The following is a 13,241-nucleotide window of genomic DNA, read 5'->3' as shown; positions in this document are numbered from 1 at the left end:
CAATATCAAAAGGACGAAACGAATCGGTACTTCAGTTCAGTACCTTGACCTTGGTACCAACCGAACCGATCCGGGCCATAGACAAACTAATAATTATAATGGCTCGAAAGAACCGGAGTCAATAAAGGAGTCGGATTCAATAAGCGGATTCGGTACCGACACCGGAGCTGGATTTAGTGAGTCAGATCACTTCGCGGAGTCGAGATTACCCATGTCTAATGCACAGTTGCAGTCTTAGAGTAGTCTAAGCAAAAGGGTTAAAGGATAGAAATAAAAATCATCGAATTGTTTGAATATTATTACACAAAATGTAAACAATCGCAGACACTGCTCGAAAACTACAAAATTATACATAAGAGTAGAAAGGTTTTACAATATTTACAAAAAAATAGCTACACATCCAATCCTTGCTAATCTTCGGATATCTTACTGAAGGGTCCATTGATCTACTAAAATATTAGTCCCTGGATCCTCTCAAACAGTCAGCTTCACACCAGTACTTATCTACATTTTAGTACTTTGTGGCTTTAGTAACAGTAAGGAGCCACCATGGTAGTGGTAAGTATGTGGTATGACAGTGTCTGAAAAAACCCAAATCAACAAGAGATTCGGAAGGGCAACTAAATACTGATAATTGTTGCTCAGGTAACATGCAGTTTATTGTTTTTTATACATATGTAGGTACATATTGCAAGTTGGCGTGGATTTGGTTATATCCTGTTATATCTAGATAATACATTTTAAAGTATTTGAGTAGATAGGGTACTGTGCAAGCTGCAACGAAAAAATTGAGCATTACTATAATATGCTAACCAAGATTATTTATTATTTATAGATAGACATCATTTTTTTTCACCACTTTCTAGATAGAACAAAAAGGTAGGTTATTTTATGATTGATATAAAAAATTGGGCCAACATTTTCTTTGCGAGTTTATTAATTAGTTGATTTAAACTGGAGACCCGGTTTGTATTGAATTCGAAATACGAGTAGAGTAGCACAAATGATAGCTCTATTATACTTAAACATAATCCGAGCGGCAAATTTGTAGAAATTGAATAGGTACGCAGATTATTTACTTAAAATTTTCAAGAGTGTGATTTCAAAAATGTCCCCTTGTAGTTGCATTATCAGGGCATGTTCACAAAAAAATGTACATTTACTTTTTTTTAATTTGGAAAAAACATGGTTTTTCCTACTCAGAACCAAGAGCACCATCGATACAGATAATTTAATGTCCCAAAAAAAATACAGATTTGTGACGTTTTTTTCATACACTCAGTATGAGCGTCACAAAACTGAATCAGAAATATTTTATAAAAAAATTATATACCAATTGAAAGAAAATGGGGCCACTTTTAAAAAAAACGCCCTCTGTATAATGTCGTATGCAGCCTTTTTGTTACCGATAAATATTTAAATAAGTACAATAGGATTTAGGCACATTGTGTTACTTACATACATTGGGTACCTTATAACGAATGAGTAAAATTGTCATGTATCAATTTTAAAACGATTGAGTGGACATTATTTATTTTGTCAGTTAATTTAATTCTTCACGTAATTTTTAGACTTTCCAAGAACTTTTTTCGCAATAATCGGATTTGAATTCCGAACATAAATCGGTATAATGACGACGGTTTCCCTAATTTTGTGTTTGTTATTTTTAGTTTATGCATAAAATATTTCACATGGAAAGTAATTTAGTAGTTTTTAGAAGAATTAACCAACTTTATCAGGAAGACTATCAAGTCTGGCTAGAGCATCATTATACATATACTAAGTAGATATTGATGTCTGGTAAAATCGATACTAATTTAGTTCATATTTATATGAAAATTTATGAGACGGAAAATCATTTTAAATTTATTTTCAAAAATATTACATTGAATCATTCAACTGGTTAACCGCTTATATTATATCTTGAGTCATTTAGGTACTAGACATTCCCTCACCTCATTATACGAGTATGTATGTATACATGTATATAAATACTATAAGTTTTAATAAAATATATAAAACACTATAATTTATACATGTCACTAGAACTTGCCAGGACTGATTTTCTAAACATAATATATTAACAATTAACCTACGCAATTTTCTACCTGCTGGATCAGAGAAATATTTGCTTTCACTGAGTTAAATATTATATTTCTACCGTCGCTATGCTGCTATACGAACAAATGAGTTACTCTTCTGAAATTCGGTTTAGAAACGTTTTCAAATGTTAAAGCTTCCGAAATGCTTTGTAAGTATTGAACAGCACCTTGTCATTAGACATAATAGATTGCCTTTGGCTCAGTATTATTTCATCTCAATTTGAATACATGAGATTCTTATTTACATATTAATTTCGCTATATACACATATCATTACAAATTTACATACATATTTTATTCACAACGAATATGTTACTACAGCTAGAGGTGGCATAGGGTTTATCTTAATATACATACAATACAACTACACTGATGCACACATACTGTTTAGACACCAAGAAACAAATTGTATACATTTTGAACACAAATTTCCAGTCCTCGCACACTCCAAATGGCTATAATATAAGTCTTGTTACACATAAACATTAACCACTGGTGCATACATTCAAAGTTTATGTAGAAGAGCTTGGTTTCCACAATAATAGCGACTAAAATACACCACGGTTCGAGTTTAAACCGAACGGTTTAAAACGTGAGTAGTCAGGAGCGCTTCCCGCGCGGCTTGCCGTTCGCAACCGGCTCGGGCCCGGCGCCGGCCGGCGCGGCCGCAGGATGAAGTTCAGATTGTACGCAGTGTTCACTGCGTAGTATACATTTGCATTCGCTGGAAGCAACATTTCTGAAACAAACAAGTAAAACATTCAAAAATATACCCTATTACTTAGTAGGAACGTGTTATATTTTTAATTTACGAGATGATATAACAGGTATTTTCGCATAAACAAAATGTCAAATAGTTCGAGTAAGTACCTACCTCTATCAGGTAAGACTTGTGCCAGTGTATAGGCATCTGGGTCTCCGTCGAGGTTCAACTTGAGCATGGCGTTGCGGATGACCTGCGGCGTGCGCTCGTTGTTGGACAGCATGATGGACTTGTACAGCACCACTCCCTCGGTCTCCACAGTGTCGGACTCGAACGTGACGCGGATGATGTAGAAGTCGGGGCCAGTTCGCGCAGCGGCGTGCGCGGGGCTGGCGCCGCCCGCCTTGCCGTTGGGCTTCTGCCCGCTGTTGGCGCTCGACAGCGACACGTCCAGCGACGGCAGCGATGATGACGACGACCCGTGAGACAGCCGCGTCGGCGACGTCCGCCGTTCCAAGCTGTCTCGCTTCCACCCTGTCGCAGTCCCGTCCGTCTCACAGTAAAATTGTGAACTGTTACTAGAACTCGTACTCGCAATCGAATCGTTTTTTCGATGCCCGTGCCCGTTGTTGTCGTTCACCTTCTTCGGTCGCCGCTCTTTCGGTGGATTCGTTGACGGTTCTATCTGGCACGAAAGCGTGTGCGCCTCCCGATCGTCCAGCACGATCACCGAATCGAACCATCGGTCGAACATTGGGTCGCAGGCGAGATGATACGCGTTCGCAGCGCCCTGGAGAAGTTTTATTTGGGCGAGAACTTCGAATTCTTTTCGTCGTTTATCGAAATTTATTAAACCATCTGCCACAGTATCGGGAATAGCAGTATCTATCATGGTGAGATCGGTCAAAAACGTACCGAGGTACGGGATGGTCCCGTGGCTGACGCCGGGCGATCCTCGTTCATGCAGTAACTTTTGTAACTGCCGGTCGTTTTCCCCGACGGTGTCGGCGAATTTGGCTGTACCCTCTCGCATCAAGAGCTCCCTTTGTGCCCAACGATTGTTATCTTCGCTAAATATCCTCGCGAGTTCGTCGAACAATTCCGCTTTTTCCTTTGGTAAAAGTGCCCAAGTCTTTCGTAATCTGTATACAGAGTTGCTTTGAAGGCCGGAGATGATAGCTTTCAAGGATGAAAAGTTTTTCAAGACTCTCAACTCGCGAGCGATATCTAGCCAGGAGGCAAGAATGTCTGCGCGCTCCAGCGGCCGCAGATTGGGCTCGACGAGCACCGTGGAGATGACTCGGAAAGATACCGCATTGAACTGGTTGACGGTAGCGAGCACGGTGGCGGCGTCGTGCGAGCGATCCTTGTCGCGGCGCGACCACACGGCGCCGAGGCATTGGTGCGGCACGAGCTTCTTAAACAGCTCCATGTCCATGCGCGTGAGCTGCTCTGCGAAGTGGCGGTGCGGCACGTGCGGCAGCCGGTACGAGCTGGTGTGGTGCGCCGACAGACGCATGCCCGGCGCCAGGCACACGCCGCCGCCGCCCCCGCCCCCGCCACCGCCACCGCTCATGCCGTTCCGCTCCGCCCTGAATATCGCTAACTTCTGTAACACCTGAAGCAAACATCCACATTTAATATATAGGCTACCTTCATCTATTATAATGAATCCAAATATTCTAGTAAATATAATTATTGTAAGTATGATCTCAATCTCAATGGATCACAGATTTATTTTACATAATCTACCTAAAACCGTAATATCCGTATCCGTATAATGAATAAATAAATCAATTATTTAATGAAATATTATTGGAGTAAAATAGTTTAAGGATTATCATTTTTATACCCTATCAGGGTGTCGTGTGCCTACTATTTAATAATAGGTATTTTTTTTATTCGTCTGGATGGCAAACGAGCAAGTGGGTCTCCTGATGGTAAGAGATCACTATCGCCCATAAACATCTGCAACACCAGGGGTATTGCAGACGCGTTGCCAACCTAGAGGCCTAAGATGGGATACCTCCCGGGCCAGTAATTTCACCGGCTGTCTTACTCACCACGCCGAAACACAACAGTGCAAGCACTGCTGCTTCACGGCAGAATTAGCGAGCAAGATGGTGGTAACAATCCGGGCGGACCTTGTACAAGGTCCTACCACCTGCTACCTGGTGCTGCTGCTGCTTCTACCTGGTATGTCACCTAATGTAATGAACATGACATATAAATGAATAAATAAATAAATTATTTTACAAATACATATGGCGACAACTAACAAATAATGATAACGAATAATGATGATTAAATAATAATGATGTAGTATAGTTAGAAAGTTATCATTTACCTTCGAATGTAGCTCTGATCCGGGCAAATGGAGCTGGGTGAAGGCGAGCAGCTGTTGCAGAGCGGGGTGGTGGGGTGGTTGCCGAAAATCCTCCGGATAGGTGTCCAGCCACACGTGGAGACATGCAACCAGAGTTCTAGAACAAACAGATGGAGTATTTTAAATAATGTATATTAATAGTAGGTACGGTCGAACAAATTGAATCATGACCCAGGGTGGAACCTTTGTGCTACTAATGTCATGTTGACATCTCATACTATTGTCAAGGAAATCATAGTGAAATTGATTATTAAAAGGTTCCACCCGGGTCATGATTCAATTTGTTCGACTGTACTGTACATCCATATATCATGCTAAAGTAAGGAAAATTAATTACTTTCGATGTTGTTGTGAAGTATCGACCGCTGTGGGTAGCACATCTTCTGCTGCCAACGCTTCATAGCGGCGCAGCAGAAGATCCAATACTCGATTACACTCCGCAAATGAACTGAAAAAAAAAACAATCTTGTCAACAAACAAAATTTAATAGAAATTCTTTGTCACTCGAATGATTTACTCACTCACAATTGTGATGTCCCAATTTTTGACAACATATAATAAATCGAAAACCATTTCGAGAAATAGACTTTGTGAATCAGATTCCAAAAATGTGATAAACTGAATTAAATAAACAAAATTTAAGTAATGACCCTCATTTGACCCCTGCAGTGTCTCGTCACAAAGGCAGTTATAAAGCAGGTCTCTTAAGCAAATTGACAGTTTGAAATGCTGCTGTCCTGCTTATAATAGCAAAGAGTGACAAAGATAGAACTTTAATCACATGATGCGCACCCGGCTTTAAACAGTTGTCATTTATCGTAAAGTCCGAAATGTATATGAGTATTTCCAATATATTTTTACAAATCGTCGGCCTAATTTGTTAACCTTCTAAGTCCATTTGGACTAAGTTTACAGGTCATTGAGAAAACTGCATAAAATCTTCAATCGTTAACTAATCAAAATTTTGAAAATCCCGTTTGTAGCTATGACTAAACTTGATATTTTTAAGATATAATTAACAGCATATCTTACACAAATCACAGGAAATTAATAAAAATGGGTATTTAGCAGGTTTTCGAGATGAAGGTTATCGAATTAGGCCAACGAAATTAAATTATTTAATTACTACGTTACAAGTAAATACAAAAGAATTTAAATATCAGATTTAAATAAAAATATCTATTTACATCACACCATTAACCAAACATAGGAATAATCGAAGCTAAAAGAAGAGAAATAAATAAAACTATTTGTCATAGTTCATTTAGGACCCTAAGCCGTGCTTGAATTATTTTCAAATTGTAATGCCACAGATTATGTTATGTACGACCTGAATTTTTCTAGGCAATGGAACGTGGCTATCTCACTGTGACGTCATCCAGTGTATTTCGTAAAAAAATTATAAAAAATTAAATACTCATCCAAATTCAAAAACAATGAAAAAAGTATCTTAAAATAACCTATTATTTTCAAAAATAAAATAAAAACTATAGTTTATTTTTTTTGGTGCATCCCAATGAGGGCTATCGCGAATGAATTCGCCGCTAGAGGCGCTAGTGTAGCGTGAGGTCTCCGAAATGTCAAATCTCATAGTTTTTGGGTGAGCTACGCGGGTTTATTTATAATAAGATTTTTTTGTGAATATTTTGCATAACCTAAAATTAATTATGGCAATTATGCGTTACGGGGCAATGAATGTCTGTGTTTTGAGACAGTTTTGTCTTTCGGAAACTTTTGTCCTCCCTTTTTTCCGAACAAAACGGGACTTAGCAACACTGTGGTTGCTGGATATTTTTATGGTACGGTTTTAAGGTGTTTTAAATATGATTTTAATCTAAACTTTGTTTTAACGCCCGTAATAACAGACTCTGAAAGCCACACTTAAAAACCTCACGCAACAGTGCGCCATCTAGTGAGACAAAAAACGATAGCCCTCATTGTGGAATACACGTATCTGCCAAACTTGAAAATTCGAGTATAGCGACATATTATCTTGTTATATGTTATTTCATGTGTTTTTGTTTGAGCCATCTCTCACTCCGATAAAGAGTTTACAATAAGCGGGTACAACACAATTAATGTGATAGGGATTATTTAAAAATGTATATACCACTTATTTGGCAGACCGTAAATTGAAGCCTCATTTAGACGATCCAAGGACATACATGCGAGTTGCGTTACATGACAGACTGTTAAAGGGCAATGAATTCAGTTGATAAAATAAATACCGCAATGTAATGAAACTTGCTTGCAAGTTTTCGCATTGTTCTGGGGTTCAAACGCAAAGACTCACCGGTAGGTAGCAAGAAACACGTTGACGTAGGTAGACTCGAGTTCGCCGTCGTCAGTAGCCAGCGCCTCCACCAGCCGCTCCACCGTGCCCGCCTTCACGAAGCGCACGCGCACCGTCTCCCACTCCAGGTGTGAAATCTCGTCGTCAGATTCCTGAAAATGTATATTTTTGCTCGTTTTATATGTGTAGTAATAATAAGCCTTATCTTCGAGTAGGTTTGGTACGTAATTAATGAGTAGGTATACCTAATGCCTAAAAGAATGTCATAAAAGAGCCATGGAACGCAGTATGATAGGATCATAAAAAAAAAAACAGAATAAGAAATGAACAATTAAGGGCAAAAACAAAAGTAACAGATATACTAACCCGAATTGACCAGCAAAAGTGGAGGTGGACTGGTCACATGATGAGAGAAAAACAAGAGAAATAGAGCAGGATCATAACAGATTGGTACCTCAGAAATGGTAAACGAAGCAGGGCAAAACAACAAAGGAGATGGGAAGAGAATTAAAACTCACAGCGGGACCCAACTGGAGAAGAGTTGCTCGCGATAGAGTACAATGGAAACAACTGGAGGAGGCCTTTGCCAGGAGATGCGCAGACTTAAGAGATATACTATAAGATGTGGAGAAACAGAGCAAATAATTGAACAAGAAACTGATACTTTGTCAAATAAAAACAATACTGATGAATATGGACAAAATATGGCAATAGTAACACAAAGTATAAAACAAATTAATAAAACCTCTCCCACCACGGCCCGTCAGTCACCGAGGGAGAAAATGACTACCACCCTCAAGCCCAGAAGCTGGATGGAGGAGGCCCTTGCCAAGAGGCAAACTGAATTGCACCCAATTCAGAATAAAGGGGCTTATTATTATTATTATTCTGTTTATTTATTTTTTATTCTTAGGATTAGGTTTTTATAATAGTTATAAGAAGTAAAATACAGAAAAGTACATACAAAATAAAAATATTATAAAAACCTAACCTAGTTTGCCGCCGGTAACGGGGTAGGGCCCAAGCTACCGGTGGTCAGGGCCGCAGAGTGAGGAACCTCCGGACGATGCGTGCCGTGTCCAGAAGTACCGCCTTCTGTATCTGGCCCTTGATCCAGCCATCTAGCGAGTCTCTTGAGATGTTGGTCGAGACTCTTCGCTATTAGACCGTTTGCCGAAACGACTATCGGGACAATGATCGTCGAGTCAACATCCCACATAGCAGTCACCTTGTGAGCCAAGTCAAGGTACTTGCTGAGTTTGTCCTTCTCGGCCTTCACGAGGTTCTCGTCATGTGGGATGGTGATATCGACGAGCACTGCCTGGCGGTTTGATCGATCTGTCAGCACGATATCAGGCTTATTGGCTACAATAGTCCTGTCCGTGATGACAGATCGATCCCAATAGAGCGTGGCACGACCATTTTCAAGAACTGGCGCAGGGACATACCTATAATACGGCACCTCAGAGTCTACAAGGCCGTATCGAAGATTATATTATTATTATTATTATACCTAATGCCACTCTAAATAACCCCTTCTTCGGGTAGTCGGGATAAAATCTAATACCAGGGAAGGTACGATTAAATAGAATTAAGGATTCTATATTACTTGTAAAAAAGTAAGTCTTCAATTTAAATTTTGAGGATAACAACCAAATTCGTACAATCTCGTATCTAACTTACCTACAGCTCGATAACCAAGAGTTTTTCTAAAAGAAAATGAAACTTCTAAATTCAAATTCTCAGCGGCGGCGCGGCGCCTGAGTAATGTATTCATGAGCTTGAAAATAGGCGACGTACGTAATTCCACCAGGTAATGTATGTAAAGCAGATATATTATGTATGTAATGTAAGTAGGTACACTTTATACATACATAGAATCGAAATCTCTGGAATCTACGAACGGAAAATATAAAGATGAGTACGATATTTAACAGGTTCTTTGTTATCTTACAAGAGTGCCTTTTCATTGTCGTATGTCTAATACTTGCTAAATATGTAGGCAGGTAAATGGAAAGTTGTTTATACATAATAAATATGATCAATGTCGTATGAAATTTTATCATATTTGTTTCATGAACGTATCAGATTAGGGATGAAACTTCGTTTATGAATCATATTTGATTCATAAGACAGGGAACCTATATTCAGTGTAGAGATGTTGATAATAACGGTCGTATTAAAACTAACTTTATCATTTTAAGTCTCTAGGCCGTGTTTTATTTATTTCCGCTAAATTCAACAAATGGCTCCGTTCATTGATATAAACTACGTACAGTCACCTGCATTAATATCTGCCACAGCAGAGCGTGCAAAAATATCTGACACGTCCTACCGGCTCTGGAAATAGAGTCGTATCAGATATTTATGCACGCTTTGTTGTGTCCCATATTGGTGCTGGTCGTACCACGTAATTAAGTTTTTTGCTAAAAGGAAAAATAATCCTACATTATACTAAATATGGAATTCACAGTAATTTTAAAGGTCAAATTATAAAATTAACAAACTTGACGAGTGACATAGACGAGAGAGGCTAGACAAACTCGCTTTATTTAAATATCTTTTACCAAATAGGTATGTATGAATCAGAAACACTTTAGATACAAACTTTAAAAAAATATATTATTATAGAGAGAGAGAGAGAGAGAGAGAAACATTTATTTACACATATTCGATACACATAAAAATACATTAAGGACTGTTTTCACTGTTTCACCACGCTTATATATGCGTGAAATGATTTTGGTTATTTTTGAACAGCAAGAATTAGGCCACTAGTGTTCTAGAGAAATGAACATCATTTGACCTGTAGAACGTTCTTTTAAAATTAACGGAAATCAAAAATAGCACGGTATATATTTTTCGCACAACAACAGAAGACTACGTTGCTCATCCAAGATATGGAACGTTAAGTTTTTTTTTTACTATATCGTAAAACGGTTGCCTTATAACGCGACATTGCGATTAATAGCTCAATAACATCCTTCACTTTACGAGTCCATACTCATAAACAGAAGTACCTATCAACAATATAATGTATTATCAAAACAATTGTATCTTGTTTGGAGCAGCTGCATTGTTTATTAGTTTGACATGGATTAACTTCTGTTGCTGTAACCTACAGTGGAGTCGACGTGTCGTCATCACTTCCTATGTAGCTGTAGGTAGGTAGTGCCTTTGTCACAGCATTTGTGTGCCTATTAGGTACCTACTGGCAACTCAATGGCTGCCATCCGGAAGTAAATGAAGTCACTATTGTAATTAAGTATTTTAATGGTCATTAATGTCAAGTACTTGTAAATATAGCGCATAAACAAAGAAAAAAAATCAAAGAACGAATGAAACAATTAAAAGTGAAAAATGTGGTCATAAACATCAGAGCAGTCTCAGTACTCCTATAAGTGTGTGTTAAAAAAAATGTTGACCACTGAACTTCCAAAATAAATTATGGAGACTATACCTACATAAAAAAAAAGATAAATCATGACAAAATTACCTAACTCTTTTTTTAATTTGACAACAACAACAAACAATTTTCCAGCACAATACTTAAATGAGTTTCCTCGCTCGGCTGTTCAGTCTTGAACAAAGAATGAGTAAGTGAGAATTGAGGTATCTACGAGTACTTATGACTCACTCGTTCATTAACCGACCGTGACTAAAATTTATGTTTTGTTATGTGAATCGTGTTATCGTCAGCGGGAAGCAATTTTTGCAATTATTTGAACAGTGACGAGACTAGCATAAGGTTTTTGGAGAACATCGAGGCTCATGTTGTAGGTATGTTGCCCATACTACGACTATGATTGGTGGACATGTTTGACGTGTGAGTTAAATTAACTAAAGGTGGACTATGGAAGGAAGCGGCAGTGACATACGAGTATAGAGCAGCAAATATTGTACAGTCACCAGCAACAATATCTGACACAACAAAGCGTGCATAAAATATCTGATACGACTCAATTTTAGGGCGATAAGACGTGTTAGATATTTTTTGCACGCTCCGCTGTGCAGGGAGATATTAATGCAGGTGACTTAGGGATACTCACACTGGATGCGCTGCGCGTGGGCCGGTGGTAGCGGACCTTCTTGAGGTAGACGGTGTAGACGGCGCCGTCGACGCGCTCCTCGCCCCACAACCGCCATGTCGGCTGCTGGAACACACCATCATCAGTCAACACAAGTGATCAACTCACAACAACTCTTTAGCATCTTTGTAACAAAACAAGAATGTAACGGCTGTCTCTCAATGCTTCATTGACTAAGGAAAAGATAAACGTAAAACACACATGTTTAAGATAACAAGGGCTTTCCTTAAGTGTAACCGTTATAAGTGTTCTTACATAATCATCATCAACGTAATGAGCGAACAGCACGGGCTCGGCCTTACTGATGCCGCATATCTTCCACATGGCCCATGCTCGCGACGTCACGCGCGACGTCACGGTGGCTCAGCTGCGCATCACGCTCGCTTTCATTGCGCACACCGCGCCGTGCAATTCATTAATGCAAATCGAATGATCCTGTAATTGGATCGATCAGTGCGATGCGAGGCGAGGGAGAACATACGCGCCGCGCGGACGTGCGTGCCGCGGGTGAAATCGCGGCTGGGGCTCCGACGGCGGCCCACTTGCCGGCCGCATCCGGCTCGGCGAGACTCCTCGCTTCAATTAACGATTTACAAGCGGTTTTTGCCTAGCTATCAGCTCGATGCCGCCCTTCTCGCAGTTACACACGATTTCAAAGCTTTAACACCTCTCCCTTGCTTACAAAGCTCTTTCTAAGCAACAGGTACAAACTACAAACGATCATGTATTACATATCCGAATAAGATTTATTAACTTCTATAATATCATCACGTTTCACTTCAAACGTTATGAAATTTTTAATTTACATGTTATATGATCATCGCATAATAAGTTGACGGTGCACTATGAAGAACTTTCACACTGGTTTATGCTATTATAGCTGAGACGCGAGCCCTGATGGAATGTCTTGTTACGCAACACAGTTATTAACTTTTCGCGATAATAACTATACATATTTTAAAAGCAGTTCGAAAGTTTGTTGTCTGATCCCATAAAGTCTGCGAGACGCTAGTATAGCAGCGCGCGAGCGTTGAGCTACTGATCACATCGCAGAGAGATCGCGTGAAAAACTTCAATAGAGCATGTCAATAATGCTTGACGTGCGATGACTACCCGGGTGTTAAAATGCAGTAATCACATGAGCAAATACGTATAGCACAAAACACGTGCCCGAGGCCCGAACGGATTTACCGTCTCTAACAAGCTTACATCAAACCGTTTCTCTACACATGTCTACGGTAAATCACATTAAATGATGACAAACGAACTATTGTATAGTTTGGCTAAAACTTTAAGAATACATATTACTTTCATTAGAAGTTTCAGTGCTATAGGTTTATTTGATTTGATTTGTAATTAGAGCAACTAACATAAACCCGGTTAATACGAATGTATCAAGACACACTGCAGTGTGTCAAGCAAATATATATAAAAAAAATTTTTTTTGAAGAAAGAAAAATCTGTTTTCTGAAAATTGTTCTTATGTCACCCAGTTAGCAACGTCACCTATTAAGTATTAATTAAGCTATAAAATAAGGGGCTGTTTAACCACCATTGGTTAACTTTAACTGACGGATAAATGTGATGCCGTCTCTGTTTGTTTTGATCAAATAGACGGAGACGGCATCACATTTATCCGTCAGTTAAAATTAATCAATGGGTGTTTTTT

General features: G+C 39.1%; 1 protein-coding gene across 1 annotated transcript; it reads right to left on the bottom strand.

Annotated features, from left to right (window-relative positions):
• Positions 1-283: 283 nt before the first annotated feature.
• Positions 284-12,012, bottom strand: LOC141426766 (ral guanine nucleotide dissociation stimulator-like 1). Its single transcript, XM_074085914.1, is given in 8 exon segments — positions 284-2,750; positions 2,753-2,841; positions 2,977-4,423; positions 5,153-5,288; positions 5,529-5,639; positions 7,485-7,636; positions 11,534-11,638; positions 11,828-12,012. Coding segments are annotated over 8 exon segments (2,157 nt in total). The 5' UTR covers positions 11,897-12,012; the 3' UTR covers positions 284-2,702.
• Between the last annotated feature and the right edge of the window lie 1,229 nt (positions 12,013-13,241).

The sequence above is a fragment of the Choristoneura fumiferana genome, chromosome 3 (assembly GCF_025370935.1).
Source record: "Choristoneura fumiferana chromosome 3, NRCan_CFum_1, whole genome shotgun sequence".
Lineage (NCBI taxonomy): Eukaryota > Metazoa > Arthropoda > Insecta > Lepidoptera > Tortricidae > Choristoneura > Choristoneura fumiferana.
The sequence above is the reverse complement of the archived record's forward strand: the minus strand, read 5'-3'. Positions and strand labels throughout refer to the sequence as shown.